The sequence below is a fragment of the Parambassis ranga genome, chromosome 8 (genome assembly GCF_900634625.1).
Source record: "Parambassis ranga chromosome 8, fParRan2.1, whole genome shotgun sequence".
Taxonomy (NCBI): domain Eukaryota; kingdom Metazoa; phylum Chordata; class Actinopteri; family Ambassidae; genus Parambassis; species Parambassis ranga.
In genome coordinates, this window is record NC_041029.1 from 15010453 (window position 1) to 15029699 (window position 19247).

Genomic DNA, 19247 nt, shown 5'->3' on the forward strand with positions numbered 1-19247 from the left:
TTAATTCAGATGTTTTTTGTGGAAAGTAGGCCTGCTAGAGTGGGGACATGGTGTTTTAGATGACTTTAGATGATTATTGCTTATAAATAAATCCTGGAAACAAGCATTATATAGTAGAAATTGACTAATTGTACAACATGTGCCTAAAAGAAACAGTTTTACACCTTTTTTGTTCAAAATATACCTTGTTATATGATGGGGACACAAATGGCACCGAATAATAGGAATAACCCATATGTAACGGGGTAGAATGATGTTGTTACATTAATATTTTACTGTGTAAGATTTGTGATATGATTCACGCTAGCTGGGGTGAGCATTTGCTGCGTTTGTAGCCCGTAAAGCATTATTTAGAGACTTTGTTAGTGAAGCTAACCTAGCTTAAATGTTAATTTCATTCCATGTGTTCGGATGCAGATTTGTCTCGAGACTGAACCCATGCTTATGCCTGTTGTCTGCTGTGGTGCAGGTAATACACTGTACATTTTTACATTATTTTTCTTAGGGGTTTTGTTTAATGCTCTGCTGGCGTGGGCTTATTTTGTTTGCATGATCAGAAGAAGAGCTTATTCATCTTATTGGCTCTGAGTTGAATGTATATGCCACATGTAAATTAATTTATATTGACTATGTGGTAATTGAGTTGTGTTTTCCAAATTAATAACATATAATGGATTATGCAGGGGTTTTGATGTATGTTTTAAAGAAAATGTACACCATAGGATCACTGTAAGTTTTTCTTTTGTATTCTGTTTATATAAACAGAGTTTATTGTGAGCTGAACACAGAGGACACTGACACAGCCAGACATGGCACTTTGGGATCTCGCCCTGCTGTGATGCCGCCTCACCTTCACTATGTCTATCAGACGCTCCTTGGTGCAGGCGACGTAGACCAGCACTTGACCTCTTCTTAGACCGACAGCAGGTGAAACACATCTCCCATCCAGTAGTATTACAGTGATACATTTTGAGGCATCTTAGGGGTAACAACATCATAACATCCTGACTCACTCAGAGGAAGTGCAGCACCTGTAAGTTTCAAACTGATGAAGAGAAAATAATGGGCCTTTTAAAGATGTCAGTTACACTTCTTCACCACAGGGTGGCAGTCTGTACCAACCCCAGCACTAACTTTAGGTGCTTTTCACAGTAAACCACACTGCTGAGTCTGAGCGGCCTCTAAATAACAGGTGGTCCAAAATAAAAGCAGCATGAAGCTGAAAGGGCTGAAAATGCTCTGCTGGTAAAATTATGAACCACTTTGTTAAAAATGTACAGCAGAAGCATGCTGGGTAATAAATGTGGAGTTGGAGGGGGGATTTCCAGCTCAGACTCTGCAGACAGCTGCCTGATCATTTCTGATTGGTCCATATATAACATATACATGTAACATATATAATGAAGGATGATACACAGAGGAGAGGGACGTGTGTGTGTGGTACTGCTCATCATGTAAGGTGATGGAGTGGAAAGGAGGGTCATTTAATTCAATGATATGATCCATTGGATACCCTCTTTGCAGAATTAATCAACAGTAATTTACCTGGAAATGACAAACTACAACATAAAAACAGAGACCAGCATCTTTTGTCATTGTGGGACCATATACTTAAATATAGGACATATATTCAGAACACCTGAGAGCTTTGACCAAAAAATATCCCTCTTTCTGACTCCTGGTGATATCTAGTCATGCTGATAGCTTTGCTTGTGTTTGTTGTCTTTGTTTAGAAGCATGTCCTCTAATTTCAGATTGTGCTGAAGCTAGCAGGAGGCGTGTTTTAATGGAACATGATCTTTCGTGAATCATCTGATCATGGGACTGATACATCCACAAAATACTGTTGTGTATCTGTGCCACCCTCTCATGTCCTGCTTTTGGGTCCTACACTGAAAGCCTTACAAAATACACTGCAAAGCAACAACAACAGCAACAATAAAACACAAAAGTGTTTCAGTTTTTTCAACACAGCCTTTATTCAAGAATATAAATAACATCCATACAGACAGATGTGATACTACATATGTGTTTGTCTTTTACTAACATTTTTTGAGTTGTTACACCTTTTTTCACAATGAAGCAGTAATTTGAATTATTTTCATTAATAACACAATAAATCAAACTCAGCAATGTCATTTTTCATTTAATGTACCTCCACAAGTCTAGCTATCAGAACAGTAGAAGATTAAAATGAGGCCATTACAAAAAGAAAACACTGTAGAGCCAGATTAATTTGGATAGACTATGTTTGGAATCTGCATTTATGTTGCTACTGATTAGAATATGATTTGAATTATTTTTATAGATAAAATTCACTGATAGGCTGAATGGATCGCTCCTCCCTGGCAATCAGCCCCAACAGGTGGGGCAAGGTGTGTAGGAGAAGGAAGGATGGAGAGATACAGTTTTGTTACTGCAATTTGATTTGATCTGTTTTCATTTTGAGTTGAGACCACAGAGAAAATCATTTTTTGTTAATAAAAGAGACAAGGAAACAAGCTGTGGAAAAAGAAGTTACAAAGACAAGTTACACTAATTTAACAAAAAGTGAATCAGAATGAAATCTCCTACCCTGCCTTTAACTTTCATTGTTTACATCACGGCTGAATCAGCACAGCTAAATGAAGAATAAAACAAGCTGATTAAGCAGGTCAAATACAACACAAAATATTCTTTGATAATGTGCTTGTTGTGTTTCAACCTAAAATGGAGATACAAGAGAGCACAGATATAACATAATAAGGAACCTTATATTAATAGGATAAAATGAAACAAATTACATTTCTGACCTGACATATGTTAAAACAGTTCACACGGGATTCTTTGTAATTGTTATCACCTAAAAATAGTTTGGGTTAATATAAAAGAAAAATCATTTCTGGATACAAAACAAAAAACATTTCATTTTTCAGAAGTTCTCACTGACAAACTTCACTCATTGACACACTGACTCAGCATCACCATTAATACAGTAAAAGCTTGGATTAGGAGTAACTTGATCTGTGAATGTTTTGCAAGATGAGCAAAAATGTTTACTGAATGTCACCTTGATAAACATCCGTGTGTTAAAAAAAACATGCTTCCTGATGTCAGCCTGATCAACTGTGGTTTGATTTGACTGTCCACATATGATTATTAAATCAGTGTCTGTGTTTGAAATGATTTTAATGTGTGAACACATGATCAGTTATAACTGTGCTGGTTCACTCACAGCTTCTACATTTCATCCAGACTTTGAATAGCTTCTTCTTTTGTGTGTTTTCTCCACTCACTGGGAATTTCGCCATAGCTCTTAAATTTGCAGCCATGGAATTCTTCCAGTTCTGTTTGGAATCGACACACAAACCACGTCCAGTATTTCAGTTTAGACTCATCAGGGGTAATTCTCCAGTTTGCATACCTCCCTCCAGCTGTTCTGTACTTTTTAAAGGGGACACAGTTTTTTGGATCATGCACAGGGTAAAAACTTAAATCACTGACAACGTCTGTTGTGCAGAACTCCACACTCAGTATATCTGTGTCTTTGTAGTAACAACCTCTGACTGAAGCAGACCGATGAAAGGGGACACTGTGGTCATCAGAGCTGTGATCTTTCAGGGTGTTGGTGCAAACAGCTCCACAGAATGGACATGTTTCCCAGCAGCAGTTACACAGCTGATTAATGAGGATTTGATCAGGACTCTGCCTGAAATCCTTCAGTTTAGTCAGTGAGAGGCGGCTCACCTCCTCCATGATGGGTTTAAGACCTTTCTCTATCTCCTCTTTAAGGAAGTCAAACTTTTCTATGTCTCCGAAGTTCTGACAACTGATGGTACCAAGAGTCAGATTTTCTTTCAGCAAAGTGGAAAATTCTTCCACCCAGATGTCTGTCCCTCCTTTCTGGGTTTTGACTTTCTCAGTTGCAGTAAATAAAGCTCTGCTGATGAGTTCACTTTTGTCATCAACATTCTTCTTCAGTATATCCAGAACTTTACCTTTGTGTTCTCTGAGGATGTATTTCTCCACCTCTTCTTTTATGAAGGTCTCCATATAATTCTTTGGATGGTAGATGTAGGAGATAAAGGCTTTAAAATCCTCTTTCTCTGCAAGTGACTTCAACACATGTTTCTCCAAGTCCACCCTGTTCCCACTGAATGCTGGGAAACTGCACTTCATCTCTTTAGCGACATCGATTGCAGTCTTGTTACAGACAGCTTCAATGCTGGAAACTCTCAGTTTCTCACAGATCATTTCTCCAAACACGACAGCAGAGGAGTTTCCTTTGCAGAAGCTTCTGAAGATGTTGTAATATTCTGTTTTCTTGCTGTTCAAGTAAGTGAGAGCATCGTTGTTCTTTTTGTATGTCATGTGAGACTGTGAGAGGAAACTCTCTGCTCTGTCAAAAACATACAGGATGAGATCAACTCTAAACTCCTTTTTGAATGTGTATTTCCTCTCTGATTCAAACTCTGTCACTTTCTCTTGAACTTTTTTGGCCACTTCCTCTAAGTAAGCTGGACTGTAGCCTCTTGTTGCTACAGGCTTGGTCTTAATATCAACAATGCATTTTTTTCCCACATCATTTATGAGAGATCTGATCTGTTCTTGGTCCTCAAACTGTAAAGATCTGTTTGAGCCAGTCACAGTTTGTACAACTCTGCTGATTGCAGCTTTGACCACATTTGTGTGTTTTTTGTGGATTATGTAATCAGCGTAATCTCCAACACATGATATTTTTGTGTATTTGCTACTGCTTTTGGATTCATCTATGAGAGACCATTCTATACCATGCCTTTGAATGATGGACATCTGGTCTTCTTTCAAGTTGATGTCTCTGATGGGTTTTGTATTTCCAGTTAGCTCAGTGACCCATTGACTCCAAACAGCGTCAAACTGCTTTTTCAGCTCCTCTTCATCATTTGCTTTGTCTTTTAACTGGTGAGCGAGCTCTTTGCTTTTTTGCAGCAGTGTGTTCTCAAACTCTGTCTTCTTCTCATCCATCTTTTTACAAGCATTTTTCTGCTCAATAACTTCATCCAGTTTTCTTTTCACTTCTTTCACCTGTTCTTCATGAAACTCATTGATTTTGGTTTCAAATCGGCCTCGCCACTGAACCAAGATTTCTTTTTCACTGTTCTCCTCAAAGTACTTTGTCATGTCTGTTTTGATGTTTTCATATGTTTCTCTCATTTCTTGATAAAGGTCACTGAGATCAACCCTCTCTTGTTTTCCATTTTCAATGCTGGTATGAAGCTGGTTTTCAACAGTCAGCATGTGGCTCCTCAGGGTCCAGGTCCAGTTTCCATACTGGACCTCCAGTTTTCTGTATGTTACAATTTCCAGTGTGTTTTTGAAGCTGAAAACAAAGTGTTCATTCATCAGGGCGTTCCACAGGTCCTGGATTTTGCTTTTGAAATGTGAGAGAGGGATTCCATCAGACTGTGAAGCCTTAGACAGGATGATGTTCTTCAGTTCTTGGACACTCTCACTGTAACCTGGATTTGGAGGTGCCATCGGTGGACTTCCCTCCCATAACTGAGCAAAGTATTTTACGTCTGTTTGCACATCAAATTTAATGATGTCACTGAAGCACTCTGCATCACAGGCCTCCTCTTTGGCTGCGAGTTTAGCCATCTGGTCCAGTTTTTCCTGCAGGCGTCTCTTTCCCTCCATGTTTTTCTCTGCAGCTGTGATATCTGTCACATTCTGGTGAACAAACACACAACTTGGAGAAAGTTTCACTTTCTTCATCCTCATGAAAGCCTGAACGATAACCTGCAGAACATCCTGCATCTCAGCTGGATTCTCACCAAAGATGTTGATCAGTGTCAAGTTTCCCAGACCAACAACAAATGTTGCCAGTTCATTGTCGTGGTGAAGAGTGGTGTTACCTGCCAACTCCAGAGCACGCAGCCCTTCAGTGTCCACCACTAGAATGTAGTCAAACTTGAAGTCTTTCTGGATTTCTTCTGAGACTTTGACCAGCTGCATGAAGGCCCCTCTGGTGCACCTGCCAGCACTCACTGCAAACTGCAGACCAAACATGGCGTTCAGCATGGTTGACTTTCCACTGCTTTGTACACCCAAAACTGACAACACAAAAACTCTCTGGTCCCCCAGTTTCTTGATGACTTCATCTAAAAGACTAGAGATCCATGTTAAAGGAACATGGCCTGCATCACCATCCATCAGCTCCATCATGTGTCCTGATATCATCAGATCTGCAGCCAGCTCAGGGTATTTAGACCAGTCAGATTGTCTGCTGGTTGTTTGTCTCCCCTCAGATTTCTGGGCTTCAAAGATCTGTCCCATTTCTCTAAAGATGTGCTCCAAGCCAAAGGTGGCCGACTGCAGTTTTTTAGATATTTTTTCAAGATCCTTTTGTTTCTTCATTAACTCATCAGATTTGTTATGTTTGTTCTTCAGATCCAAGACCTCAGACCAGGTTTCATCATAGCTTTGTAGAATTGAAGAGAGATCATCTGTGGAGAGATCATCTATAAAGATCTGAGTCCATTTCAGGAAGTACTCTTTCTCCTCTGATGACAGAGACAATAGACTTTCAGTGAATGACTTCATCAGGTCACTACAGGAAGCAGTGCGTTGTTTTTGTCGGATTTCTTCCAGTTGTTGTTGTTTCTGACTTTTTTCCTTCTCAATGTTTCCTCTGAGGTGATACAGTTCTTTCTTTATTCTGCTCCACTCGTGCCACAGTTGGCCTTGACAGGGGAGAAATCTGTCTTTGATCTTTGAAATATCCATCCCTTGAAGCAAGTTTGATATTTTCATTGCAGCCTCTTTCCCTTTTTGGCAGACTGAGTCATCTTCATCCACTCTGATTCCAGAGACTTCTGCCATAGATTCAAGCTGGAAGGATGAATGTGGTCCAGACAAAATCTTTCTAAGAATTCCTTTCAGTTTTCCAGAAACATCTGGTTGGGTTCTTTCTCTCAAACCCAGTTTGTATTTTCCTGGTTTGACCTGAACTGCATCACAGTCATCGCCAGCAATCAGAATGATGAGTGGCTTTGTGGATTTGTAAAGTTCTGTGATGACTGCAGTACTTTTGTTGTTTCTTTCCAGAGTTGGTACAAGAACAACAATAACTGAAGATTTTTCAGTCAGTATTTCTCGCTGTTTTTCATTCAGCAGAGCATCTCCATGAAGATTACAGAAGGCAGTGCAGTCAGTGAAGGAATCATCAGGTTTTCCAGCAGGGCAGTACCAGGCGATCTCTGCCACTCCATCCATCAGATGATGAGTTTTGGTGCTACCTGGGCAGTTTCTGTGGAAGAAGGTGCTGTGACGGTCGTTGATCAACGAGTTCATGAGCTGAGATTTAGACAGAGACAGTGAACCCAGACGGAAACATGACACCATGGGTGTTTTAGCGTTGCAGATGGGCATGCTCTTCATGGTGACAGATTTTGGATCATCTTGGTTTAGGATTATCTTCCATGTTTTCATGATCTGTCTGAATGTCCACAGAGGACATGTGAGTTCCTTTGCGAGTGGGTCAGGAACAAGGAGAGGTAAGGCGTACTGACACTGTGAGAGCTTTGTGATCATCTGCTGCTTCAGGAAGCTGTCTGAGCAGTGAAATACTGCCATTTGAACATCCAGTGGATGAACATCATTCTGTTCAAATTGATCAGAGGCTGCAGTGGTGCTAAACAGAGCATCAAAATCATCTGTGTCATCAAAGACTGGATCAGACTGTGAGATACCTGCATCAGGTCTGTCCTGTCTTACAGGAATATATCTGGCTCTGTAGTCTAACCCCATTAACCTGTGAAGAAAAGTGTGAGCTAGATCCTTCTCAGATGTGTCATGACTCTGTTTCATAGGTGGAGTAATTTTAAGAAAGTCTGCTGGTGACATCTTCTGTTGATATTGTTCTTGAAGATGAAGTCTGCTGAGCAAAGTTTCCATTTCTCTTTGACAGTCCTCTCTGTTCTCTTCAGAAACATTCACTGACTGATGGAAGGAATAAATAAATAGATGTTTACTGATTATGATTAGCAGATTTTATTTCTGAAGGTCTTTAGTTTAACTTCACCTGATCAGAGTTTGTGATAAATGTTTTCAGTAATTGTTAGGCTCAGAAAATGAGACTAATATATAATATATATATATATATATATATATATATAATAAATTTTAAGTACCAATTAATATAGCGTCTTATAGGTTTTGATACTGAGACAGTTCACACAGAAGCCTAATAGCCCGATCTGGTCTACCTCCCAAGAGTAGAGTGTTCTAGAAAAAACACCCTTCAAGTACTTAAACATTCTTACCGGTTCCTTGATCTCAGATGTATTTTCCATCTCTTCTGCAGCAGGACAATCTAAGAAAAACATAGAAAGGCCACAGTGTATAACTGAACTAGCTAAGCATCTACATTATTTTGTTTTTTATATTGTTTTCTTTCATAAATTTGATGCACCCAAAAGATATATCAGGTTAAAATAATCAAATAAATCATCTTAGAATAGAAATTGACAATGTGTAGTCAATTTACATTTTCAGTACCCAGAACCAGCTATGGATAAGCAGTTTCCCTTCTGGGATTATTAAAGTATTTCTGATTCTGATTCAGAAGTCTGTGTGTCATGAGGCAGGCTGTGGGCATCAAGTGAACAGAGAGGCTGCTAATAAAAACATGCATTCACTATTTTTTGCTGTGAAAGTATTCCTGCTTTAGATTCATGTTGTGATTAATGGATGGATTTGTGTTAGCAGACAGTGGCTAACTAAGCTAACTGAGCCAGAGCACCGGCATCATGACTGAGGCTCATTATAGAAACACAGCTGTCAGCGTGACACCACCTCCATGCAGAGTCTGACCTCACATCAGTCCAGCACTGTGTTCATCACATGTGACAAGTAACTACAAACACTGTAGAAATGTAGTGGAGTAGAAAGTACAGGTAACAGCTGCAACATGTAATGAAGTAAAAGTATAAAGTATGCACTATTATTTTTACTTACCGTAAGTAACGTATAAATACATACGAATGTAAGTACAGTAACAAAGTATAAATACTTAGTTACTTTCCACCATTGTACATAAGTGAGTTCAAAATGTACCATCAGGCTGCTGCCATGATGGCCATACTGCCACACTTCCTCTTTTTTAGGCAGCAATAACTAAGCTGTTACCTTTGTCTTTGGCTTCACTTGGTTCAGATGTGGTTTCAGATTGTCCTCCTGTGCTGTCGTCAGTCTTCTCTGAGTTTTCATCACTTCCAGATTCCTTCATTGAATCACGCTGAACAAAAGGTAACGTTATATTAGGTTAACTTCACCTGTTCAGAGAGTTTGTGATGAATGTTTTCAGTAATTGTTAGGCTCAGAAAATGCTATTTAGGTCAACACCAAGCACTCAGGATCAGTCATTCATTAAATTACTAATGATATTATAAATGTTAAGTACCAATTAATATAGCTTTTTGTAGCTTTTGATACTGAGACAGTTCACACAGAAGCCTAAAAGTCTGATCTGGTCTACCTCCCAAGATTAGAGTGTTTTAGAAAAAAAGTCCTTGATGTATTTGACACATTCTTACCTGTTCCTTGATCTCAGATTGATTTTCCATCTCTTCTGCAGCAGGACAATCTAAGAAACACACAGTAAGGCCACAGAATATAACTGAACTAGCTAAACATCTACATTATTTTGTTTTATATCATTTTCTTTCCTAAATTTGATGCATCCAGATGACACAATTTTACCCCCTTCTATCCAAAGTAGTTGGATTTGATGGATCTCTGTGTCTCTGAGCTGGTGACAGCCATGGCAGCAGGCATTAGGTTTTCAGACAGTCTGTTGTGTTCATGTGAAAGTGATCTCTAACATATTCATGGAATATCTTTTGGTTGGGCTACATGTAACTGTGCCATTACAGTATTCATGAAGCTGTTACCTTTCTCTTTGGCTTCAGATGGTTCAGACCTGGTTTCAGGTTCCCCTCCTGTGCTGTCATCAGTCTTCTCTGAGTCTTCAGCTCCTCCAGGTTCTTTCATTGAATCACACTGATCAAAAGGTAAGGGTTTTTAATAATCATGAGACCAAGACAGCACCATTTAGATGATCACAAAAGAATCTAGATCAACAGTTAGTGATTATCAGATTAAAAGTCATACCTTTAGCTTGGCTTCAGCCACCATCTCTTCTCCTGCAGGATCATGTCAGAAAAAGCAGGTCAGTGTGAATTCACTGCATGTTTTTTTTTCTTATATTTTGTGTTTGCTAAAGATCGTTCCAAAAAGACCCCTTTGATACCAGAATGACTGGATTCAGTACATTTCTTTAATTTCAAATCTTCTTTCAGCATTTGCTGTGTTTGTTAGCTCTGGTTAGTTTGATGGATGACCTGGTTACACCCCCATTGTACATAAGTGAGCCCAAAATGTCCCATCAGGCTGCTGCCATGATGGTCATACTGCCACACTTCCTCTTAACTAATTAAATATGGATGTATCAAGTGACCATTTGATCAAGAAACATTGTAATTAAAAACTGGCTACCAAGTTATTAAATATCTCTAGAAAAAAATGATTTGAGGAGAACTCTTAGATTTAGTTGGGTCCATGACCTACCAAAAGAGACCCCCAGTCAGAGTCTGTTTTTGTAAAGCTGTCATATTGCCTATGTTTATACATAGTCTATGGTCCAAGCATTCTGACACTTGATATATTGTTATATTATACCTACGGTATATTGTTATAGGATAATGGGAAATGCATTTAATAAACGTACAATACATTTATTTAATTAAAAAAAGGTAAAAATAACATTCAATTTGACTTTTTTAAAAACATAAATAATTAAAATTCATACTAAAGACCCACCTGTCCCGGCACTTTCCTCTTTGTGGGATTTGTGGTCCAGGTCTTCCTGCTGCTCTTCATTCTCATCACACATCAGTCTGTAGCAGCTGGGATTGTTTTCAGCGACCATGACGTCTATTTTTTCTAACAGAGTTATTATCTCTGCTTCATCCATCATACTTCTTGTACATGTGTGGTATCTTTTTTCAGTAAAGGTGCTGTGACCGTTCAGGTCTGTCAGCACACTTTCACATGTTGAATCAGACTCATGAGTCACAACTGTCATCATATAAGAAAGACTTTCTTTCCCAGCAGCCTTTTCTAACCACTGCACTCCTGGTCTGTACTGACGGTTGTGCAGACCATTTGATATCAGTAGGAGAAAGGCATGAACTGGTTCATTTAATGGGATTTGGTCAATGTTTGGTAAACCAAACATGTTAATGACTGAGATGTGTCGACCACACAAATCATACAGCTTGGATGAAAGTCTGCCCACATGTGTTTGGTCTTCATGGTCAACTAAGAGGTTTTTGGATCCAACATCGATGGTACTGGTGTCACCAAGTAACACAAGTGTGAGCTCAGGCTTCACTGCAACAAACAAAAGAACATCAGCAGGTTAAAGTGTTGAGTTCTTGTTCCACCATCACAGCTTCAAATCTCAAATATCATTACCGTAGTTATCTTGTTACCTTTGTCATTGCTTCCAGCTGCCATCATATCAGTCTCTACTGTTGTGGTTTCTTCATTCCTTTCTGGGTGTTGAGGTTCATCAGAATCCACCTTAAAAAAGGAGATTTTATGTAACTCTTAGTTACGTAATTAGGCACCTGAAAGCAGCTGAAGATCAACATCACATTTCTATTATTTTAAAATATGATAAAATAAGAGTGCAGTAATTTGATCACCACATACAAAATACCTAAGTGAAAAAAGGTCAAGGAATGACATGAAAACGTCAAGGCAAACGTTCAATTTTGAGACATTAGGAGAATTCTCTGTAGCAACACTGGGAAGAAGTATTGTAGAATATAGATCTGTTTGTAAGATAAAGATGATGGATATAGGAGAAAGAATCTTCAATTTACCTTGGTGTCAGATGTGCTCTCTTTAAACTGGGCTGAAGATCATGTAACAGAAATCAGAAACATATTTAATAATAAACACACTATTTGGTTTAAAAAACTATGAGTAATTCCACAAAGTGGAGTGTATGTATTACACTTGGCATTATATACAAATGAGGCTTAACAGGGTATTTGACCAAATACACAATGTCTGTCTTTGTTTTAACCTGGGTTTTATTTCAAAGTCAGTGAACAAATACAGAAAATGACAAGGCTGTCCTGACAGCTTGGATTAGATTCAGCACTTCTCACAGAATCATTTCTACAAATTGAAAGTACCAGACAAGAACACACCGTTTCCTGCTTCTTGTATTTATGTTACAACTGTTGCACTTGTTATTCACAAAGAGCCATCATGACATCTTACTGTCTGTCCTCCACTTTATGAGCCAGCTACAAACTTGAATATCCAGCTGGTGTTAAAATACCTGTCATGCTCCATACTGAGCCATGTTTACCTTCTGCAATTATGTGAGTGAGGTTTCCTTTTAATTCCACTAAGATGTATTGTAGATGTATACGTCTTTGTACAGTGGAGCATTCCTGCCTGCAGAGTATTCTGCTTGATTATATCCATAACTTTAACTTTGTTTTCTCTGAGGATGTATTTCTCCACCTCTTCTTTTATGTAGGTCTCCACATAATTCTTTGGATGGTGGATGTGGGACATGCTGGGAAACACTTCATCTCTCCAGCGACAGTCTTGTTACAGACAGCTTCAATGCTGGAAACTCTGAGTTTCTCACAGATCATTTCTCCAAACACGACAGCAGAGGAGTTTCCTTTGCAGAAGCTTCTGAAGATGTTGTAATATTCTGTTTTCTTGCTGTTTAAGTGAGAGCATCGTTGTCTTTTTTGTATGTCCTGTGAGACTGTGAGAGGAAACTCTCTGCTCCGTAAAAAACATACAGGATGAGATCAACTCTAAACTCCTTTTTGAATGTGTATTTCCTCTCTGTCACTTTCCGTTGAACATTTTTGGCCACTTCCTCTTAAGTAAGTTGGACTGTATCCTCTTGTTGTTACAGGCTTGGTCTTAATATCATCAATGCATTGTTGTTCCACATCATTTATGAGAGATCGGATCTGTTCCTGGTCCTCAAACTGTCTTTTTGGGCCAGTCACTGTTTTTACTAGTTTGTTGATTCCAGCTTTGAACACATTTGTGTCTTGCTGTTTTCTGTGGATTACATAATCAGAGTAATCTCCAACACATGATATCTTTTTTTATCTACCACTGCTTTTGGATTCACTTACGAGAGACGATTCTATACCAAGTCCCTGCAGGATCAACATCTGGTCTTCTTTCAAACTAAAACTAAACTAAACAAATTAAAATTCAGTGACCCATTGACTCCAAACAGAGTCAAAGTGCTTTTTCAGCTCCTCTTCATCATTTGCTTTGTCTTTTAACTGGTGAGCGAGCTCTTTGCTTTTTTGCAGCAGTTTGTTCTCAGTTTTCTTTTCACTTCTTTCACCTGTTCTTCATGAAACTCCTGGATTTTGGTTTCAAATCGGCCTCGCCACTGAACCAAGATTTCTTTGTCAGGCTGCTGCCATGATGGCCATACTGCCACTTGACAGATGATGGAAAATGTATTTAATGACCTTATATTTTGCCATATACAAGCATTTGTGATTTTGTAGCAGCACTGCTCCTTTTGAGTTGGTGGAGGGTGTGGTCAAGGAGAGAGAGGCTGAGGAGCAGGGATAATTAGGACCTGGGTGAACCTGTGTGTGTGTGTGTGGCAGCAGCAGGAGAGGCTGGGAGCAGAGCGCATTGGGAGAAAGAAAACAGAGTGCATGAAAAGAGGAGGCCAAACCAGCACCAACTGGGACAAACTTTGTGTGGCAGCCGGATCTCCCCTCACCTCTGGGACCTCCCTGACCCCCCTTCATAAGAACCTTAGTTTGGATTCTATTGACAAGAGACTGCTGATTTTTTTTTTATTTATTTATGGAAATGAATCCTCCTGGTCAATGTTGGACTCTCCCTTAGTTTGAGACTTAATTTTGACTCAGACTGTTTATCATTTGTATTTGGATTTGATCTGTTGTATTCAAAATAATAACCTGACATTGCTCACTGCATTCCTGAGTCCTGCATTTTCTGTTAAATTTGTTTGCAGTGTGGGGTAGGGGTGGGGCTAAAAGTGACTCAAGTTAACTTAAAATTGACAAGCTAAATCTCGCCTGGCACCCAACTTAATTTGTGATTTTGATAGGCTTCCTTTGGGCTCCCACAATGCTACAAAAAAGGTAAAAATCAAATTCAGTGTGCCTTTTTTAGGAATGTAAATGTTAAAATTCACAGTAGGCACTTTCCTCTTTGTAGGATTTGTGGTCCAGCTCTTCCTGCTGCTCTTTATTCTCATCACACATCAGTCTGTAGCAGCTGGGATTGTTTTCAGCGACCACAACGTCTACTTTTTTCTAACAGAGTTATTATTTCCGGTTCTGTTTCCGTTTCCGTTTCCTTCTTGTATGTGTGGTATCTTTGTGTGTGCACACACACAATACGCACCTATAGGTGAGAGCAGAGAGCTAGTTATTGAGAGCCTGCCTGCATAATTTTACAGTAAGTTGGATTCTACTGTTTGGTTAATCACATTTCTGTTGGTAGTGAACACATCTTTTTCCGTTTTCCGTGACACCTTGATCAGGAAGATTCAAGATTCAAGATTCAAGATTCAAGAAGTTTATTGTCAAATGCACAGCACTTTACAGTTACACTGAGCAATGAAATTCTTACTTTGCGAGTTCCCTTCATATGACTTTATACACAACTAAATTAAGATAAAAAAAAATAAACAGTAGACTTAGGCATAAGAATAAATAAAAATACGAATAAGCAATAGGAAAAAAAAAAATAAATAAAATAGAGTAAGCAAAATGTGCAGTTCTATGTACAGAGGTAGGACGTTTAGAATGTGCAAATATTTTAAGAGATTGTACATGCAAAAACAAATATGTGCAATTTTTGCATTGTGGAAAGATAAAGAAAAATGTCAGTGGTTCAGTAGCCTGATGGCCTGTGGATAGAAACTGTTTTTTAGTCTGGTTGTCCTTGCTTTCACGCTCCTGAAGCGTCTGCCTGACGGCAGGAGTGTGAACAGTGAGTGCTGTGGGTGAGTGCGGTCTTTGATGATATTGTGGGCCCTCTTTGTGACCCGGGCATTATAGATGTCCTGTAGAGGTGGGAAGGCTGCTCCACAGATGAACTGAGCCGTTTTAATGACACGCTGGAGAGCCTTCCTGTCCTGAACGGTGCAGTTCCCATACCAGACTGTGATGGAGTTTGTCAGGACGCTCTCCACTGTACATCTGTAAAAGTTGCTGAGGAGTTTGGAGGGTAATCCAAATTTCCTCAGCTTCCTGAGAAAGAAGAGTCTCTGTTGAGCCTTCTTGATGATCTGCTGTGTGTTGTGAGCCCAGGTGAGATCCTCACTGATGTGGGTGCCGAGGAGTTTGAAGGTTTTCACCCTCTCTACCTGGGCCTTGTTGATGAAGAGTGGGGCGTGCTGGTCTCTCCTCTTCCTTGGGTCAATAATCATCTCCTTAGTCTTCTCAGAGTTTAAGGAGAGATTATTTTCCTGGCACCAGGACACCAGCTGAGCCACCTCTTGCCTGTAGGCTGCCTCATCTCCTCCAGTGATCAGCCCGATGACTGTTGTGTCGTCAGCGAACTTGATGATGGACGTGTTACTCTGGGAGGGGACGCAGTCGTAGGTGAAGAGGGTGTACAGCAGTGGACTGAGCACGCAGCCTTGGGGGGTTCCTATGCTCACAGTCTTTGTGGCTGATATTCTGGCACCAACTCTGACAGTCTGGGGTCTGTCTGTGAGGAAGTCCTGGACCCAGCGGCAGAGGGGGGATGTCAGTCCAAGAGTGAGGAGCTTTTCAGCCAGTGTGCTGGGAATGACAGTGTTAAATGCTGAGCTGTAATCTATAAACAGCATTCTAACATAGGTGTCTTTGTGTTCGAGGTGTGACAGAGCTGTGTGGATGGCTGCATTAACGGCATCGTCAGTGGAACGGTTCTGATGATATGCAAACTGCAGGGGGTCTAAGGTGTCTGGGATGGTATCTTTGATGTGGGACATGACTATCCTCTCAAAACACTTCATTACAATGGAAGTGAGGGCAATGGGGCGATAGTCATTCAAACAGGTTATTTTGTTTTTCTTGGGGAGGGGCACTATGGTGGTGGTCTTGAAGCATGTGGGCACAGATGACTGAGAGAGGGACAAATTGAAAATGTCTGTGAAAACCTCAGCCAGCTCTGAAGAGCAGGCCCTCAAAGCACGGCCGGGGATGTTGTCAGGGCCAGCTGCTTTTCGGGGGTTTGTCCTCTTCAGAGCCCTGCGCACCTCAGTTGAAGTCACAGTGAGTGAAGAGCTCTGTGCTGCCTCTGCTGGTAGAATCCCTCTGTGCTGTTTGGTGTTGAGGGTGTCGAAGCGAGCGTAGAACTCATTCAGCTCATCTGGTAGTGTTCTGTGGCTGTCTGTGACCGTACTGCTCCTCTGCTGGAAGTCTGTGATGTGACGTAGGCCCTGCCACATGCTCCGGGAGTCTGAGTTGTTGTAGTATCCCTCCAGCTTCAGTCTGTACTGCCTCTTGGCTTCCCTGATGGATCTACGTAGATCATATCTGGCCTTTTTGTAGGCTTCAGCATCACCAGAGTTGAATGCAGTGAAGCGTGCATGCAGCATGGAGCGTACCTCACAGTTCATCCAGGGTTTCTGATTGGGAAATATTTTGCAGCACTTGGTGGAGACAATGTTATCAACACAGGTGCTGATGTAGCTGGTGACGGCTGAAGCATATTCCTCTAAGTCTACAGAACAGTGCTCCTCTCTCCAAGCAGCAGTTTTAAACACGTCCCAGTTTGTAGCATTAAAGCAGTCCTGAAGCACCATGTCAGTCTCTTCATTCCAAACTTTGATGGTTTTGCTTACCGGGGGGGCTTGTTTGAGGAGCTGTCTGTAGGCTTGGCAAGTCTATGCTGTTGCCCGATCTTCGCTTGTTTGTGTTACTTTGTTTAGTTATTTAGTGCAACAGCAAAGTTATGTGCGCTTATGATGTGTTTTTACTTGCATATGGCAGTCTGAACATTAAGATTCTAGAGGTTGTGATTCGGACTGGTTTTTTCATATTGGGCAGGTTTTACGTTCAGTTTGGGCTGGAAACTGTCGCTCAGATCTGGCAACCCTGCATGTGGACTCACTGCAGAGAATGCAAGAGTACTGACACACTGTTGCCCTGCCTCAGCATTTCTTTATGTAATGTGTAAAAAAAAAAAACCAAGTGATTATATGTTTAAGATTTGAGTGAGTTATGCTGGCCAAATAGCTCTCGCTAGAAACACGGTTTTAATTAGTTTTGCTCCATATACTGAAATCTTCAGTATAGCCTGTTCATATTTCCTGTAATGGAGATCAATTTTTGGACCTCAGTATGTCTAAAACTCTGGCTACGGCCCTGCTAGGCCTGTCAGATAAACAGGTGTAACTGCAGATGATAAGAGAAGGTGAAGACACACAAACAAGAAACAAGCAAAATACAGTGTTAACTGTGATGTGGTGCAACTAACTTTTGTGCTGGTGCACCTAAGCAGAAAAATTAGATGCACCAGTGCAAAAAGTTAGTCTAGAGCCCTGATCAATCTCTCTTTTTTTTAAAATGATTTTGGTCTCTCCCCTCACTATTCAACATTGTTGTTAGTTACTACTTATTGTCCAAATCCCTATCAGGTGTATGTATGTAGCCTTAGAAAGGTATCAAGCATCTTATCATCCAACAGTTTTATTTAAATATGGGCTGATGTGGAGGGATGGTTCACATTGTGATTTCCTGTGTAATGCAAAGAAAACATTAATGAACTGTGTTTCCTCTTTAATGCCTAAACTTAACCATTTTTATGATAAAGCCAGCTGCGGTTAAAAAAACAGTTAGCGGCACGAAAACGAAACTTAAAAATCCCCTCTGCACCCACAGTCCCAGGCGCTGTTGCGCCTTTATTGGCCTCATGGTGAGAATGAGGACGACGATACATTTTAAATGTTCCGCTTAAGCAAACGTAAAACACTAACGTATGTCTGAAAATATGCCCATATGTGAATATGTTGTAACTGAAGCGTATGTGTGAGTTGTATCTGGCGGGTGGACTGTTCTATTCTGCTCTGAAAGATCGTTTAAGAGCGTTTTCTCGTGAGGATTTAAACCTGTGGCATTTGGTACAGTGATGGTCAAAACGGTGAAAAACAGTAGTTTTCCAGTAGAAAAACAAAACAAACTCACCCTATGTCGCCGTTTCCTCAGCACTAGTCTCCGCAGATGTGACTGTGGTGACACTAAAAGAGGAAGTGAAAGTTTATTTCACTGTGATCGTGGACTTGCACAAAGCAACAGATTTACGGGCTACACGGCTCAACACATTTATTTATGTCCTGAAACAAAGGGAAACAGACACAGTTGAAGTTCAAGATCTGACTTCTCCTCTGAGGAGGCTTCTTCCGCTCTGACTGCGAGCAGACTTCTGATGACTACAAGCCAAAAAGCCGAAGATATGCGGACATAGTCTATCAGTAATAATATCCATTTCTAGTTCATTGTTGACAGTTATTGATACCAGCAGAGCTCAGTGGCCTCTCTTCAGCACATACTGACATTTAGAACCTCTTTATGTAAAACACTATGTTGTATAACTAACCTTTTGTTGTGTGTTTCCTCAGCTCTGCCTGGTCTGTGTAGAAGAAGCTGCTGTCTCACAGCTCCTCCCATCCCTCCTCTGGTATCTGGGTCATTGCTACCATTCGGTGCCATTTGAGCTTGAAAACTTTTCCTCAGAAATGTCAAACTTTACTTCATTTAATCATTTAATGTGATGAAGGACAGTTTAAAATTAAAGAAAAGTACAGTGGTCCAACTCACAATTATGCGGTTTATCAATTTTTACCATTTTTTTTAAGATTGACGTAAGATTGATATACAAATATTATCCTAAAAAGTCTTGTTGTATTTTATGGTGCAATGTTTCATGAATGAAAGCATTTAAAATGTTTTAAAAACCAATTGGTGAGTAATATTATCTTTAAGACTACACTTTGATGGTAATTTTTTTGTATTTGTTAGACTTTTAATTCAGATGTTTTTTGTGGAAAGTAGGCCTGCTAGAGTGGGGACATGGTGTTTTAGATGACTTTAGATGATTATTGCTTATAAATAAATCCTGGAAACAAGCATTATATAGTAGAAATTGACTAATTGTACAACATGTGCCTAAAAGAAACAGTTTTA

General features: G+C 40.0%; 1 protein-coding gene and 1 long non-coding RNA gene across 2 annotated transcripts; one reads left to right on the plus strand and one right to left on the minus strand.

The window, feature by feature from the left end:
- Positions 1-413: 413 nt before the first annotated feature.
- Positions 414-2000, plus strand: LOC114440620 (uncharacterized). The gene is made up of 3 exons (XR_003671161.1): positions 414-469; positions 766-927; positions 1755-2000. It is a non-coding gene; the product is annotated as an uncharacterized LOC114440620 (long non-coding RNA).
- On the minus strand, positions 1955-18734 carry LOC114440618 (interferon-induced very large GTPase 1-like). The gene is made up of 11 exons (XM_028413122.1): positions 18661-18734; positions 18249-18301; positions 11910-11941; positions 11514-11604; positions 10840-11412; positions 10132-10163; positions 9912-10020; positions 9555-9604; positions 9148-9256; positions 8283-8332; positions 1955-7959 (listed from the first exon to the last, which is right to left on the minus strand). Exons 4-11 carry the CDS (start codon positions 11539-11541, stop codon positions 3220-3222), a joined length of 5691 nt encoding a protein of 1896 aa, XP_028268923.1. The 5' UTR covers positions 11542-11604; positions 11910-11941; positions 18249-18301; positions 18661-18734; the 3' UTR covers positions 1955-3219.
- Positions 18735-19247: the final 513 nt, after the last annotated feature.

What these genes read in the sequence shown, in the direction of transcription:
- LOC114440618 (XM_028413122.1), bottom strand. Translation starts at nt 11,541, where the DNA reads ATGATGGCAGCTGGAAGCAATGACAAAG. An exon ending in AAGTGAAGCCAAAGACAAAG is followed by an intron (nt 8,333 to 9,147) that starts GTAACAGCTTAG and finishes TGTTTTTCTTAG; the next exon opens with ATTGTCCTGCTGCAGAAGAG. An exon ending in CATCTGAGATCAAGGAACCG is followed by an intron (nt 7,960 to 8,282) that starts GTAAGAATGTTT and finishes TCCTTCCATCAG; the next exon opens with TCAGTGAATGTTTCTGAAGA.